Source organism: Bacillus rossius, chromosome 11 (genome assembly GCF_032445375.1).
Source record: "Bacillus rossius redtenbacheri isolate Brsri chromosome 11, Brsri_v3, whole genome shotgun sequence".
Classification (NCBI taxonomy): Eukaryota; Metazoa; Arthropoda; class Insecta; order Phasmatodea; family Bacillidae; genus Bacillus; species Bacillus rossius.
This window is the reverse complement of record NC_086338.1, coordinates 45,291,674-45,307,202: the sequence shown is the minus strand read 5'-3', so window position 1 is coordinate 45,307,202 and position 15,529 is coordinate 45,291,674. Positions and strand designations below refer to the sequence as shown.

General features: G+C 36.8%; 1 protein-coding gene across 4 annotated transcripts in view; it reads right to left on the bottom strand.

Annotated features, from left to right (window-relative positions):
• Positions 1-15,529, bottom strand: part of LOC134536901 (hemocytin) — a 154,636-nt gene that overhangs the window by 42,966 nt on the left and 96,141 nt on the right. For all 4 annotated transcript variants that reach the window (XM_063376975.1, XM_063376978.1, XM_063376977.1 and 1 more), the window contains 10 exons: positions 14,116-14,303; positions 12,238-12,384; positions 11,107-11,254; positions 9,561-9,759; positions 7,985-8,093; positions 6,962-7,295; positions 5,226-5,357; positions 3,332-3,652; positions 2,231-2,358; positions 403-522 (listed from right to left, as the gene is read on the bottom strand). In XM_063376975.1, coding sequence (XP_063233045.1) covers positions 403-522; positions 2,231-2,358; positions 3,332-3,652; positions 5,226-5,357; positions 6,962-7,295; positions 7,985-8,093; positions 9,561-9,759; positions 11,107-11,254; positions 12,238-12,384; positions 14,116-14,303 — 1,826 coding nt within the window. The remainder of the gene's footprint in view (positions 1-402; positions 523-2,230; positions 2,359-3,331; positions 3,653-5,225; positions 5,358-6,961; positions 7,296-7,984; positions 8,094-9,560; positions 9,760-11,106; positions 11,255-12,237; positions 12,385-14,115; positions 14,304-15,529) is intronic.

Below are 15,529 nucleotides of genomic sequence, written 5' to 3'. Positions count from 1 at the left end.
AATAAGTATTGGTTCAAGAAACATAGTTAAAAAAAATATATATGTGTAAATTGCTTCAACACTTGTGTTAATATATCCTTGAAATTTTTTACATCCATTTATTTTTAACTCCTGAGACATAGATATGAATTTGAGGTACTCTTTGTGATTTGAATTTGAGATTTTGATTCAAGAAAATTGGATCTGACCCACCACTGGAAAAAAAAAAAAAACTTATAATATTTGTGCGGTTTTTGTGTTGTGAAGTTTTACTGGCAGAATCAGCTCTCTTAAAGGTAGTTCACACATCTGCTTAAAAATGTATTTTCCTTCTGAGCGTGTTCTAAAATAACCAGGCTGCGAACACTTTTGCTAATGTCTATCTACCATTTTAGATACACGATAGTTGAAAATTCATCTTACCCCAACCATCACATTGGCCTGCGAGTTAATGGTGACCCAGAAAAGATAAGTGAAGGAGATCATATGCAGAGAATCTCCAACTTTGTAAATTGCGTAGTCTTGATATTCCATGTTCTGCACCTGAAAAACCAAATGAGGTGAAGTTTCTAAAACATACATCTGTACAAAAATTACATTACCACTGTACTCTCTTGACAAAATTTTTGAACCCTCACAGTATTGCCAAACCTGTGGCGCCAAAATTATTATTTTTAGTAAGTTGACATTTATACAAATTAATTAAAATTATTAATTTGTCTAACTTTTCTCCTAACACTAAAGTTCTGAACCAATTGATATGAAATAGTTTAATAGTTATAAATTCACATAAAACTGATGTAAAAATAAAAGTGGTGGTGATAACCATTTTTTTTTATTTGCTCAATTCAAAGTTATAGCAAACTTTTGGTAACAAATCTTCATAAAGTTTTACAAAAATTATGAATCAAAATTAAAAAATACCTAAGCCATACTAAATAAAAACACAACATTTAAATAAATATATGATTATAAAAATTAATATTTTAGGTAACACCAAACTATTTTAATCGGTCATTATTTATCATCTCACCAGGCTTCACAAAATTTGTTCATGTAACTTTTAACAATAATGAACATGTTTGCGGGGTGCCTTGCGTGGTAATACTATGTACTATGCAAAGGGGCCAGACAAATTAGCATCTTGTTATGGACACTATTTTTTTTTCTAATTTACTCTTTAAATGTTATTTTTTGCTTATTTACAACAAAATTGTTATTCTAACTATTTTTATAAATACATAATTGCTTGTTTTCAGCTAAATTAGTTTCAAATGTTAATAATTTGTAAAATATGAAAATAACCTCTATAAAATGCCACATATCTGCTACACATATTTTAATGGTTTTCAAAATTATTGAACAATTGAACAAAATATCTCATTTCACACATAGAAAGAAACAACCCTGTATTTTAGACTATCGGTGACATGATTTATCTTATTCTTATGCTTTGGATATTGCATACATACATGCATATGCATAATTAAATTATTTTAATGTATGTTAGTCAATAAAACTTATCAGCACTTCAGTTCATTCACAAACACAATTTCTCCACCAGACAGATTTTTTTCATATCACGAGCGAAAGGTTTATGGTTAGCTAATAACGGGAGCATAAGTGACCACTGTAGTACTATAGGTACATGCATTCACTTGACCCATGAGGCAATTTTCTGGTTATCATTCTCTACACTAGTTTTCCTAACCAGCGTGCTTCATGATGTTGAAGTGTGTCTGTGATGCATCCGAGATAACTTCAAAATATAGGCTCAAACTAATTAATCCAGTTGATTTGTAAATTGCTATGATTTAACATTGTGACTTAATGTTTGCTCCCAATTTTTTGAGTAAAATGAGCAATAGTATTTTTTATGTTTTAATCTAGAAAAGTATGAACAAATTGTTATTTGTACAAAACTGAAATACGTAGAGTGTTATTTGTAGATGCTTTTCAAACATTTAGCATGCAATTATTAAGTTTTAAACAAGTGCATGAAGAAAGGTAAATTCAAAATAATATATGCTAATTATAAAAATAACAGACCCTAATTTTGGAAATAAACAGATGCTAATTTTTCCAGCCCTTAACTATTGGGTACAAAAAATTACTTCAGTACTTAAGATTCTATTAATAATTTTAATAAATCACCTTTAAAATTCATGATTAATATTAATATCTAAAAAGCCATATTTGAGGATTGCAGACAGACATACATACATACATACATACATACATACATACATACCTGGTCTGCATTATAAGTATGGCCATCAATGCCAACTCGCTGATCACTATATAGTTTTATCTCTTGCGCATCATGAATGACAGTGATGAATGCTGAACACAATACTGATGTTGAACAATCCTTGTACACTAGGGAACAAAAAAAAAAAAAAAACTAATAGAATCTTAAAAAATAAAGTTTAACATCTACTAAAAAAAATGTGTGCATGAAGTATACAAGTGACAGTAGTGAAACTTCTTACTTTTAAGGTATAGAAAGAGATAAATTATTAGTATTTTTTAATTGAACAAGAGATAATAACTGAGATAAGTAAGGATGCGGGTATGAAAAAAATGCCCTTATCTAAGCCCCGTATACACGCATCTGTTCAATGGCACTTTTTGGCGGTTTATTCCCATGTTTCCTTTGATAATACCTCCTACCTGCTTATGCCCCCAATCAAACATAAATTACACTTATAAAGTCTATCTCACAAGCCTATAAGTCTTTTGACATTTAAAATTAAAGTGTTCACATACCAAATATAAATTAGTAAATTACAGTTATAAAGCTAACCTCTTAAGTCTATAGGTCTTTTTTACATTTTCAACTACACTATTCATATAAAAATAAACAATAATTATGAAGTTAAATGCACAAACCAATTACATTTCCAAACGAATTAATAAATTGTAGATACTTTAAATAAAACTTTAAAAAATACGGTAGCGTAAATCATTAGCCGTTACGAAAACTGAGGAGTAGATGAACACAAGCAGTGTTACAAGAATTTTTGTAGCCCAAGCTTGGCTCAATTTTTAATAACTAGACTTGACTCAATTAAAAAATTTGTAGTTTGGATGGAACTTGGCTCTGCTCGGTTTTATTACTGAACTCAACTCTTCTTGACTCGACCCAAAAATTTGCAGAATCGTCCATTTCTGATTAAAAAAAAAAAAAACCTGATCGCTCTAATTATATGGAGACCTCGATGATTATCTTTATGAAATAGAATTTAAATAGAATTCATAAAAAAAAATATAAAGAATAACACAGAGATCTCGTGTTTGGAAAGCGAAATTGGCCTGGAAATGAAAAAAAAAAAGTTTCCTCTAGCAATACCGTATACGGCCCAGTTGTTGTGCTCCGTGTCCCGGGCCAGCACGTGGTCGCAGAAGTCGTAATGGTACTCGGTGCTGTCGAAGGTGACGACCGTGCGGCCCGTGACGTTGCACACCGCCGGGTAGGCCTCGCAAGTGTACTGGTAGCACATGCTGTTGGGCCCGTTGGGGATGTAGCCCGACGCCACGGGGTACGTCCCTCTCTGGCAGGTCGGCTGCTTCGAGCACTCCTTCGGCAAGGGGTCGCATATGACGCGGGGGCAGATCTGCACCATGGTCTTCCCCGGGGGAGGCAGGGAGCCGCCCTTCACCTTGCGGACACCTGACGGGAGAAGCAAACGAACAGACATTGCTAAGTGATATCAACCCAGGTGACTGCCCTTCCCAATTTATAAACACCGTGTTTTATTGCATAATCATCACACATTTTATACTAAAACCTTGTTTTAATAGTAGGGGTGCGATTTTTATGCGAGAAATGCATTTTTTTTCTGGGGTAAAGTTATTCATAAAAAAAATTACTATCGCATGGAAAATATGTTTAATCAAAAAGTAGAGCATATAAAATCACGCCACACAATAAAATTAACAAGTAATGCTCCAAAAACATTCAATTTTAAAAGAAAACTAAAAACTGTGACCCAATCGTGAACTGGAACTAACGCAGAAAATCTATACATCAGACAACTTCGTACATCTGTTAATTAAATAAGAAAGCGGTAATATCAGAAAAAAATACATTCCAACTTTAAAATACAAGGTTTTATAAGAGAAAATAAGTTTATGGACAAAAATAACGTAATATGTTATTGAGAAAATGGCAGGACAGAAACATTTGACAAAAAAGCATTTTGTGCTGGCACATCTGAAACCAAATTACTGTATTTTCCCATCATAACTACCAAACCGCAAAACAGAAACTTTTACAATAGTCCTGTATTCAAGTATTTATTGGAAAAAAAATTTTCAGTCATGTAAACCAAGATGTGGTCGATGCAAAGTGATGATAACGTAAGAGCTATGCCAATAAATACAAATTAAAGGGATAGTAAAATGCTGGCATTAAAAGTAAAATTTAATTATGAACTATTAATTTCTGGGTGGTGTAAGGTAAACAAATGAAATAGATAAATTGCTGCCAACTTGTTAAAAAACAATGTTACAACTGCACGTGCCTTCAAAACAGAGCAACTATAAGTACATATTCTAAACTGAATTTGATGGTGTTAAGTTGAAACATAAGGACACCTTTAAGTGTCTACGAAGTGTATTGGAAGGAGAGGGCAAAAACAAGAGAAAGGACAACAAGGATATGATTTTTACTGGTGTGTGAGATATTTGGTATGGAAGAAGAAGGTGCCATTAATGTGAAAACTATGTGCTCATAGTCACTTATGGAGTAGAGACTTGGACTGTAGATAAGAGAGATGCTGGGAAGATCACAGCAACAGGTATGAAGTTTATGAGGAGATGTTGGCAGTTACGAGGTGAGATGGAATCAGGAATGAGATATTGCAAGCAAGAGCAGGAGTACAGGACTTGAATGAGATCAATGTAAAAAGAAATAAGGAGATGGTACGGCCATATCAATGAAAAAAAGCAAGGACGAGATGGTACAGCCATGTGTAGAGAATGGGAAAAGATAAAAGGGAGGCTACCTAGGAAAATTATGGAGTTGAAGTACACAAGAAAAAGAGCCCAAGGAAGACCAAGGAGAAGGTGGGAAGAGCAGACAGGTAGTTAAAGGAGTGCAGACAAGAGGAGATGGAACAGAGTAAAGGAGGAATGGTGGCTGGAAGCAGTCAATGATGATGATGATGACAATGAGGAGGTGACCTTTCGTGTACTCAAACTATGTCTTATACAAAAAGATTTATGCCCTAAGCATAGGATACCTTTATATTTCCCCAGCGAACTGTACGTCTTCTTTCTGGAGCTCTTGAAAGGACTCGTCTTCGTTTTTGTACCTTGGACGATTCTGGCTTTGTAACCAGGAGGGCAGGTAAGCTCAGGACAAGGAGGCAGCCCTAGACATGCAAAAACTTCATTACATCTACCCTTATTTTAAAATAATAATACAATTATTTAAAAAAAAAAAAAAAAAAAGATCAAAGCATTGGGTCAACACAACAAAAAAAAAAGCCAAAACAAGTATGGCAAATTACAGTCATCAAAACTCCTAGTTGCATCTCAATCATCAAAGATAACCTAGGGTAATGATGTGATGTGATTTACATCTCTTCAAGAAGGCATTAAGGTAGTAACGAACCCCATACTGGAGGAATTAAGGCAAGGCTTTCTGTTGATGATCAAAAAAAATTGTGTCAAAACTGACTACAGTGGTTCTTACTTTGTAAGGCCACAAAACACTGCAGAACGACCAACATCCATTGCTCCGAGATAGCAATTTTCTCCTTTGTTCAGTCACCAAAAAAAAATCAGTTATGGTCAAGTCTCACTTTATTTAATTTTCTTGTCATTTCATTACAATACATAATTAAGGAAATTCTCTTTCAATTTATTCCAATAGCTATCTTGCATTTGCTGTGTGATATTTTGAGAATACCATGTTTTATCACAGAATCGTCGAACGCGCGTAATCGTCGCAACCATATTTTTGGCTGTCAAAATTGGGATAAAAAAACTTCTCGCGTAAAAGTCGCATGATGTTTTTGGTCCCGCTAGTAGATGCCGAACGCTTTGTGTAGGTATCTTTTCCATATAAAACAATGTATTTTAAAGTATAAATCTAATATTTATTCGTTCATTACCACTTACTTAATAAATTAATGAAAAAATATGACGTTGTTTGGTGTGTAAATTTTCTTACAAAGACATTTTTAAAAGTTATTTCCTTTATCTGATCGTCTGCGGCGCCGCGGTGTAGGTATAATCTAAAATTTAATTTCGGTCATTACCACTTATTTATTTAATTAACGGAAATACAAAGTTGTCTGACATGTAAATGGTCTTTTAAAGACGTTTTTAAACGGTATTTCCTTTATCTGATTGTCTGTGTTACCGCGGCGTACCGCTTATAAAAATGTAGCCAGCGCATCATTCATGTTTGGTTATGTTGCTTCCCGTAGAGCGCGCGCACGTAGTCGAATATCGATATCTCGCCGATTGGATCCAACTCGCGCGCTCTCTGTCAGGTGCCGAGTTAACTACATTTGATAGCCCGCATTCTTTCGTGGCAAGTGTGTACAATACGACACGTTAGTTCACGCGTTCGCGTTAGAGTTTTGGTTTTGGTTTTTCTATTTAAAGTTGAAGAAAGGTTTTTGTTTAAGGAATTATTAATATAGATTGTTTGGCGTGCTCTTGTATACTCCGCCTTTTTTTAAATAAACGTACTTTCCATGAACGGGATTTGTTTTTATGAATAACTTTACCTAACAAAAATTTTTTTTCCGCACAATGATCGCACCCCTACTTTTCAAACTTGATTTTAGAATAAAATCTGCGACGATTATGCGAGAAAACACGGTAAACATAAAATGCAAGATACTGTCTTGCTAAATGGTTACGACAAGAAAAGGAAATAAGCAGCATGGTTTCGAGACAGAGACAGGAGTCATAACGTCATAAAAAAACACAGACATTATTCTTGTATACGGTTATGGATTACCGGTGGTCGTGGTTTCAAGCGGCGTCGGAGGGGTGGCTGCGACAGTCGGCACCGTGTGCTCTTTCTCCGGGGTGGTCTCGACGTGGGACGGGGTGGCGGCCGTGGTCTCCAGGGGAGGCACAGTGGTGGGGAGGGTCGTCTCGCGCGTGGCGACGCGGGTGGAGGGCACAGGGGTGGTGGTGGGGCAGCTCCTCTCGTCATCAGGGCAGTCCTCCACACCATCGCACCACAGCAGCTCGCGGACGCACACGTTGCTGGTCGGGCAGAGCTTGGTGTCGGGGGGACACGGCTTGCAGACGCACCCGCACGAGGGCGTAACCATGCTCTGCAAGTCCTGCGAGCCACGGGGAAAAAAAAGATTAATGTACTATATATATATATGTATGTATGTGTGCAGGGGCGTAGCCAGGGGGGGGGGTTAGGGGTTCAAACCCCCCCCCCCCCCCTTTAGCACTAAATCTTTAATTAATTTCTTATTCATCACTCAAACAAATTTCATATTAAAATTAATAAAATTTTTACCATTACAATATTTTAATTTAAGTACCAAAAACTGCTAAAATAACACTATTTTACACCCTTAAAATCCAATTTGTCCCGGGGGAGGACCCCCGGACCCCCCGCTTTATTACGGGGAGGGGGGGGCCATGCTTCTTAACATCCCCCCATACACAAATCCTGGCTATGCCACTGTATGTGTGTATACATATATATACATATATATGCATGTGTGTATGTATGTATGTATGTATGAAATTTATTTTAGTCACTTTCCCAAGAGGTGTTTCCAAATTTTTGTTGAAACAAGTTAACCAGAAAGGTATGTTTTCAACAAGATATCCGGAAGCATCTTGTTCAGACAAGCTGCCTTGAAAGTCTGGTTCCAACCAGCCTACCCGCAACAAGATCTACAAGCCACTCGAAAGGTTCTACAAGATATCCGAGGTTTCATTCAAACATTATACACAAAGTTCTACAAACTGCCCAGAAGGCCTACAAGCTCCCCAGAAGGTACCGACTCACATCTCCGCAGTGGTCGCAGGGTATCCTGCTCTCGCACCGAGTGATGCCGTCCAGAGTACACATGCACTGCTCGCATGTCTCCGAGAAGAACATCGCTCCAGGCTGGTACCTGTAATACCAGCCATGCTTCTGAAAGCCACTGGGCAACAGCTGGAACCAGGCTTGAATGGTTTTCATCGCAATTCTCAAAATATTCTGTACATAGTAAGCATGAATGGTTTTCATCGCTAGGTTTTAGCAATGCTCAAAATATTCTGCACATAGTAAACAAATTTAAAAAAAAAAAAAAAACACTCCTTTAAGTAAAAATGGTTTAATTGAATTTATTTTTGATAAATAAACCACTTTTCCTCCTGTTCTGTATTTTGTGGAAATAAAGTCACGTTAATAAAATAAATACTTAAAAAAATTAGTTTTAAGTAAGTTTAGTTTAGGTAAGGTGTAATTTAAATATTAATTTCCCGCTTTATTTATATTTGAGGATGGTTGTGAGACTTTTTTTTGTTCGTCTAGTGTTTTAAAATGGACTGAATCAGTTCCCTATTCAAACAACTGGAATTCATAAGCTACAAATACAAACAAGAAGAGACAGATTTAAGCACATTCCTAAAGGAATATATTGCAGTACAACTTTAAAACTAAAATTAATTCAAACAATTTTAAAAGCTAACCTTGTTAAGGTCAGTAGTCATGCTACTGCTGTTAAGGGTGGCAATAAAGGTGTCGAAAGTGGTGTTCATTTGCTTCTGACAAATCATGGTATTATTTTTGCTGTAATTAGCATTAATCATATAATATTTATTATTAGCCAACTTAGGTTAAAATATATCTTAACACATGACTACATGAGTAATTTCACCAAAATATTTATTATGTTAATGTGAATATGTTTTAAGTTTTACACTAAAGTAATAAAATAAATTTTCATTACAATTATTTTCCTATCATTTTTTACAAAAGTAGTTTTTATTTCTCTTTAGTACAAGATAATTACTAGTGAGAAAACTTATATATAATACTTATTAACTTATAAACTGAAAGCCAAAAAAATAACTTTTTAAAAATTTTAAAAATTTTTAGATTTCACTTATAACCTATTAACCAGAATATCTTCATTTTTATTTGTTGTCTCGCTGCATTTAAAACAATCCTGGCTTTTATTCAATTAAAAAAAAAAATAACAAGACAATGCAAAAAAATTAAATGTGGCCAAGAATAATGTAAATAAAGTGTTACTTCTTGACAGTGATTTTCTTTTTTAAAACCTATGGCTGTTTTCATTCACGGTTAGGTGTCAAGGAGGCCATCCCATAATGCAGTGTTATCTTTTTCATTTCGTTGACAACAGTGCTTAGCGTATACCATAGTGTTGAAAAGAGAAGCTGTGGCTAAAATTAGTGCAGTAGCAGGTCTGATTCCAATCCTACAAGCCTTTGTGCTGATCACCATTCATAAATAAATTATAAAATACATAGGAAAAATACATGAATGCCAATTTTCCTACTTTTTTTAAAACTTGGAATGGCAAACGGGAACATTAAAAAATGGCTAAGCTACAAGCAGAACAGGAACTCACGACTGGCTGCCGACGAAGCACGGGCATTCCACCGTGGCGACACATTTCTCCCCGTCCCAGCTCTGACGGTTGGAGCAGTTGCACTTGTCGGCGCCCACGGAGTCTCGCGGCAGCGTGGGGCAGAGCTGACACGAGGGAGTGGGGCCCGTCGGCGCGGTGGGGGTGGTTGTGCCCGCGGACGGGGTGGAAGAAACTTCAGCTGCGAAGAAAAATTTCTTAGCTAGCACGCTTAACGATACAATACTTAAAATTAGCAAAGTTTATTTACTAACTATTGTTATGCACTTGGTGTATCTACCCAAAAAATTTTGATTATGAGACTATGGAGTGTAAACCAAAAATCAAGTAAATAGCTCTTGAAAATTAATTATTAATTTTAATTTATTCCATATTTACTAGACCTTTTCTGGTACCAACTTTAATCAGTAGAATGGTTTGCAAGGCCTCTTTTGAAATACCAAGCTGCAGTAGGAAAATAAATTTTGTTTTTTTATGGCTGTAGTTCAAAAGTGGTTGTTCAGAAAGCAAAGAATGTGGTTATGCACAGTGGTCGGTGATACACAATGGTTGGTCGGTGATTCACAGTGATGAGTGGTTGCTTGGGAGGGTGAAAGAGGGTTGTCCCGAGTAGCCACAGAGAAGACAATCAAAACGATCCCTGGACCAACTCCATTTGCATGCTCTCCCTCATACAACATTCCAAGTACAAGGTGACACAGAAAAACGGGAACTTTTAGCAAAAAATAAAATAAAAATAGATTACATGCAACAAACAAAAATGTTTATTGACAGTTATTGAACTGTAACAAATTGCCTTTTAAGGGACAACAATCCAAATTATCAATTTCTGAAAATTACGTACTGAGGTGCGAGTGGATTTATTGGTGTGTGATTTTTCTCGTGGTGCTACCCCAAGAGTCGGGGGTCTATACGACTCGGCCAAGGACAAGGGATGAATTTAAGATGAAATTTGTGGTATCCCAGTTGAGATGTTGCAGCGATAAATGGGGAACCTGAACAACAGATTAGAAGAATGTATACGTAGACAAGGATGCCATCTGCAGGATGTAATTTTCAGAAATTGATAATTTGGATTGTTGTTCCTTAAAAGGCAAGTTGTAATAGTTCAATTACTGTCAATAAAGTTTGTGTTATTGCATGTATTCTATTTTGATTCGTTTGCCAAAAGTTCCAGTTTTTCTGTCACCTCGTCTGTCACGCCTGTGCAGTGGTTCAGGAAGCCCCAAACTAAATTGGCAAGAGTGACGCAGTTTACAGCCAGATGCGTAGTTTTTCAACTAAGGTATTACAAATGGCAAGATACAAGTTTTTGATTTTCATTTCAGCATTACATTAAATTAGTATAAATACGGTATATTCCCTTAATGGTTTTCTATAAAAAAACAGGTACTAAACTGACAAAAATAAGGCTTCCCAGAAAAATCAATAAAAAAACCAAAATAAATATGCAGACTACAAAGATAACACACAGATAGGTATTTTGCTCACTAAACTTCCTAACGGCAGTGGAAAGCCTGGTACTTACGGTACGGAAAGAAGCACCCCAGGACTTCGATCCTCATTGCGATGGCGTTGTGCCACATCACTGGAACTATTCGGAGGTACTGGGCTCGAATGGTGTTCCTGAAGTGGTTTGTCTGCTCAGTGTCGCCGTCAAAATTTGCCGGAAAAACCTGAGTGCGAACATACGCACGCAGAGAAAGTTGTAAAACACAGAACACACAGTTCAACACTTCATATGGTGAAATGTGATAAAACCGAGATCACACTGAAAATCATGTCAATATGCCATATAACTCTGAAACGCAAGTTATTACACCCAGGGGCACAACAACAGGGGGGGGGGGGGGGGAAGGGGGCAAGGGTATTTTGCCCCCCCTCTGAAACCTTGAAGTGGGGGCAAACTGGGGCAAAGAAAGTGCTATGTAATCAATTTTTAGATTATAAAACTGCTTAAATAGCACCATTTTCCACCTTGAAATACAAATTTTAACGGGGGAGGATCCCCCCCGCCCCGCCCCCGCACCCCGCATCACTTGGGGGGATCGATGATTCTTTACAAAAAGGTATTTTGCCCCCCCTTTGGAAATTTAGTTGTTGCGCCCCTGATTACACCATATTATAGAACCGAAATGCAACAAAAATTAACATATTTATTCAAAATGCAACTCAAGATTAATAAAAACATAATCTTTTTTAAGATGTTAAATTCAATGAATGTAAAATATTTAGCATGGAGTTAGTACCAAAATTTATGTAATAAATAAAATGGAAAAAATTGCCTTTTTTTTAATATTGCATTTGTTATTTGAAACTAATTTTTTACATAACTACATCATGTATCACTCAAAATGATAATACTGTTTTAGTGAAGTAAGTATCATTGGACAATTCCGTGTAATATTTGTTGAAACTGGTGCTATCTTTATAAATAAACAGAGTTCATAAAAATAAAAACAATAACACAGAAATCTCCTGCATTAAAAACAAAATTGGCCTAAAAAATAAAAACTACAAAATCATGTCTCCAGTGATTACTGATGGGTGTGGCTGAAAGTTGGCAGCACTGATTAAATACGAGACTCATGTGGTCACGTCATGGGCTTGTGATCCACGAGCTAAACCACACGTGATACAACACAATCAGCTGAATTACCCTTTCGATCCCATCTTGGTTGGTAACAGGGTTCCACGTCTGCCCGTCGTGACTGTAGAGCACCTTGTATGCTTCCACCCACTTCTGGCCACCAGCGAGCCCTTGCGTGATCACGCCGGTCAAGTACCGAGGCTCCAAGAAGTCAAACTGAACGTAAACAAATTAGAACCAGTTAGCGACACATCAACACTACACATTTCAGACAAAGATGAATTACATACGAGGTACTCTTCTTCTCCACTACCAATGAAGGCCACCATGCGGGCAAAAAAATTTTTTTAGTGGTGATATTTACTTTTTGTAGTTTTGCCTGTTTTTTTTTTTTTTTTTCCTTCGTGTCCTGTCCTCTTTTAACCTCTTTACTTCATTTTCACACATACATTAAACACTTACCACCAGTTTAGGAATACACAATATAATTTAATGCTTCACCAGTTTCGCTTTTGTCCCTGAGCAAGTATTCTCCGTTTTTTTTTTTTTAAACTTCATATCATTAAAATGAACTACACTGATGAATGAAAACCGTTTGCTAAGGAACAAATAAGACAGATGTACAAGTGCTCATGTCACTGGCGACACATGCGAGGATGTGAAGATTCAATGCTTGGTACCACATTTTCTTGAGGTACCACCAGCATAAACACTGAGACAGTACCTTCGCACACAGGTGCTGGTTTTGTGGGCATTTCTCCTGCAAGTTTCACACTACCACGAGCGCTTATGTTCCTCTCTGTCCCTTCACTTTCACGGTTCCCATGATCTCACTCTACAGTAGACCATTTCCCTGGCCAATCGAACATTTCTTCCCTGTCTTATCGCCCAATCTTGCAAAATAACATAAATATATATATATCTTTTTAATTTTAAATAAGTACCTACTTATCACACATTTCAAACAAAACAATATATTTTTTTCCTACTATCTAGCCAGCGCTGCCAGGCAGTAACATAAAACAACTACATTTTTTTCAATTTTTAATGGTTTTATTTTTTTTAATTTATTTTATTTCAATTTAAATTTGAAACAATATATTATTTATCAAGATCAGGTAAATGACTTTTAACTTTCGATCATCCATCAAATCATTAAATTAAAACAACGATAATTTGTTGATTGTTTCTCTAATGTTTAGCTGATGATGAAAATAGACTGGTTTCAAATTAATTACACGTGAATTTGTGATTAAAAAAAATATTAGACTGTTTTTAAGTCATTAAAGGAACATACGAGCATAAAAACAATTACTGACCTAGTTTGGTAACTAACATTTTGTCAATTTCTCCGTAAATTCTTTGAAATATTCTTGAAAATGTAAAGATCATTTATTAAATACGTCAAACTAGTAAAAAACATCAGAGATATATAATTTCTTTGATTTTGCATCTTTAAACTACAAATGCTCATCAATTTATTTTTATTGTTCTGAATGTATCTGTTTTAGACATATTTACTACAAATTATTTTATCTTTAAAATGCAGCATTTACGCTACTTTGGTGGAATAAGTATTACAAAAAATAAAAAACAATACCACCAGAAACGAAATTAATTGGTCTAGAAATAAAAACCACACAAATCTTGTCTCTTAGTAACGGCGTGAGACCCGAATGATGATTTAAAACCATTTCCCTGCATCTTCCAGGTTTCGCGGGTACAACTCTTGCAATTCCCTGGGGATTTTTCGGAGTTTGCCAGATACTACCTTCCCCCTTGTCCGCGGGCACCCTGGCTCTTAGCCACATTATTATTATTATCATTATGCCGTGCAAGGGGTATCCCCCCCCCCTTTTCTTTTTTTGACCCAGTGCTCTTAGCCTAGGCCCTTCCCGCCCTGGGGCCCCCCCGTGGGCATGGATGCGGATCGCGGCGGCGGCTCACCTGTATCCACTCGTTTGGCGTGCTGGTGGCCGGCACCCAAGCGCCCCCGTGATCCAGGTCCCGCTCGCGGTTCAGCCGCGCCTCGGCGGGGCCGTACCTCGCCGCGTCGTTGCCGAGCGCCGAGGACGCGGTCATCTGGCTGGACGGCAAGTCCCCGCTCGCCACGCCCATGGGTTCGACGCACGTTTCTGTCGGGACACACACCGGTGGGAACGCTCGCCGTTAGGTCGACAACACTCTGCCCAGAAATACGTGATTTACATACCCGGGTCCAAATTAAATTAAATTTTATAGTGTGTTTAAATTAAAATACATAAATTTCAACAATCAAAAAATAAATGTTAATAAGAACAAGAACGCCAATAGTGATGGTAGTCAAAAGGTAGAAGGAAAAAATATGTCTATAACTAGAGACCGAGAAGATTTGCGGGTTCAATGACCTGCAGCGTAGACTTGATGTTAATGCTCTTTCACAATTCTTGATCACTCGTTCATTGTTGACCGCTGTCCTCGAGAGAAGGAATTTAAGTCTTGAACGGCTTGTACGCAAGTTGACCAATCATCAGTTGCTGTTTGGTTTGTTATTGGTTAAGAGAAAACCTTGAGGGCATATCGGAACAACCGTGAACCAACTGAAGACAGCGCAAAAAAAAAATGTGTGCGCGGAGTCCACGCGCAGAAGTGAAAACTTCTTGCGTATTAGGTATGGATAGAGATAAATTATTAGTATTTTTTTTATTGAACAAGAAATAATAATTGAGAATAGTAAGGATGTGAGTATTATCTGAAAAAAAAAAAACTGAGGAGTAGATAAAAACAAGCAGCACTACCAGAATGCCGTAGTATCACTGCTGCATCATTTCTACCTCTACCCTGCTGTCTCTCCTTCCGGCCATTACAACTACCATACAACATTCTACGCTACGTACCTAACCCACCTCCTCTGCATCTTGCCTTGTTCCCATTCAACCACTAGTGCATGTGTTGGAGTGGCGTCACCGCTGACGCACTTTCCTCCTCTACCGGTTCACCCACCACACACCTAACTATTCCCCTCGTGCAATCGGAATTTTCATACCGCTCGAAAGAAGTTTCACTTAAAAAATTCAAGTGTTCGAAGTTCAGCTAGGCTTTAAATGAACCCAAAATAAACGGGTCTCTAAAACACAAGAGTGTTTGCAAAAAAAAAAAAAATCCTAACAAAACTATCTTAACTGCATATGAACAACAGCTAAATGCATTAAATGTGAACGTTTAAAATGTAAAAAACTTCACAGGCTTAAATCCTTTTTCTAATGATATAACCATATATACATAATGTAAACCATCACTGACACTGATCATCTTGCATCCAGTTGGAAGACCTGTCCATCTAAAAAAAAAGCTTAAAAAAAATTAGTTTACCTGAATTTTA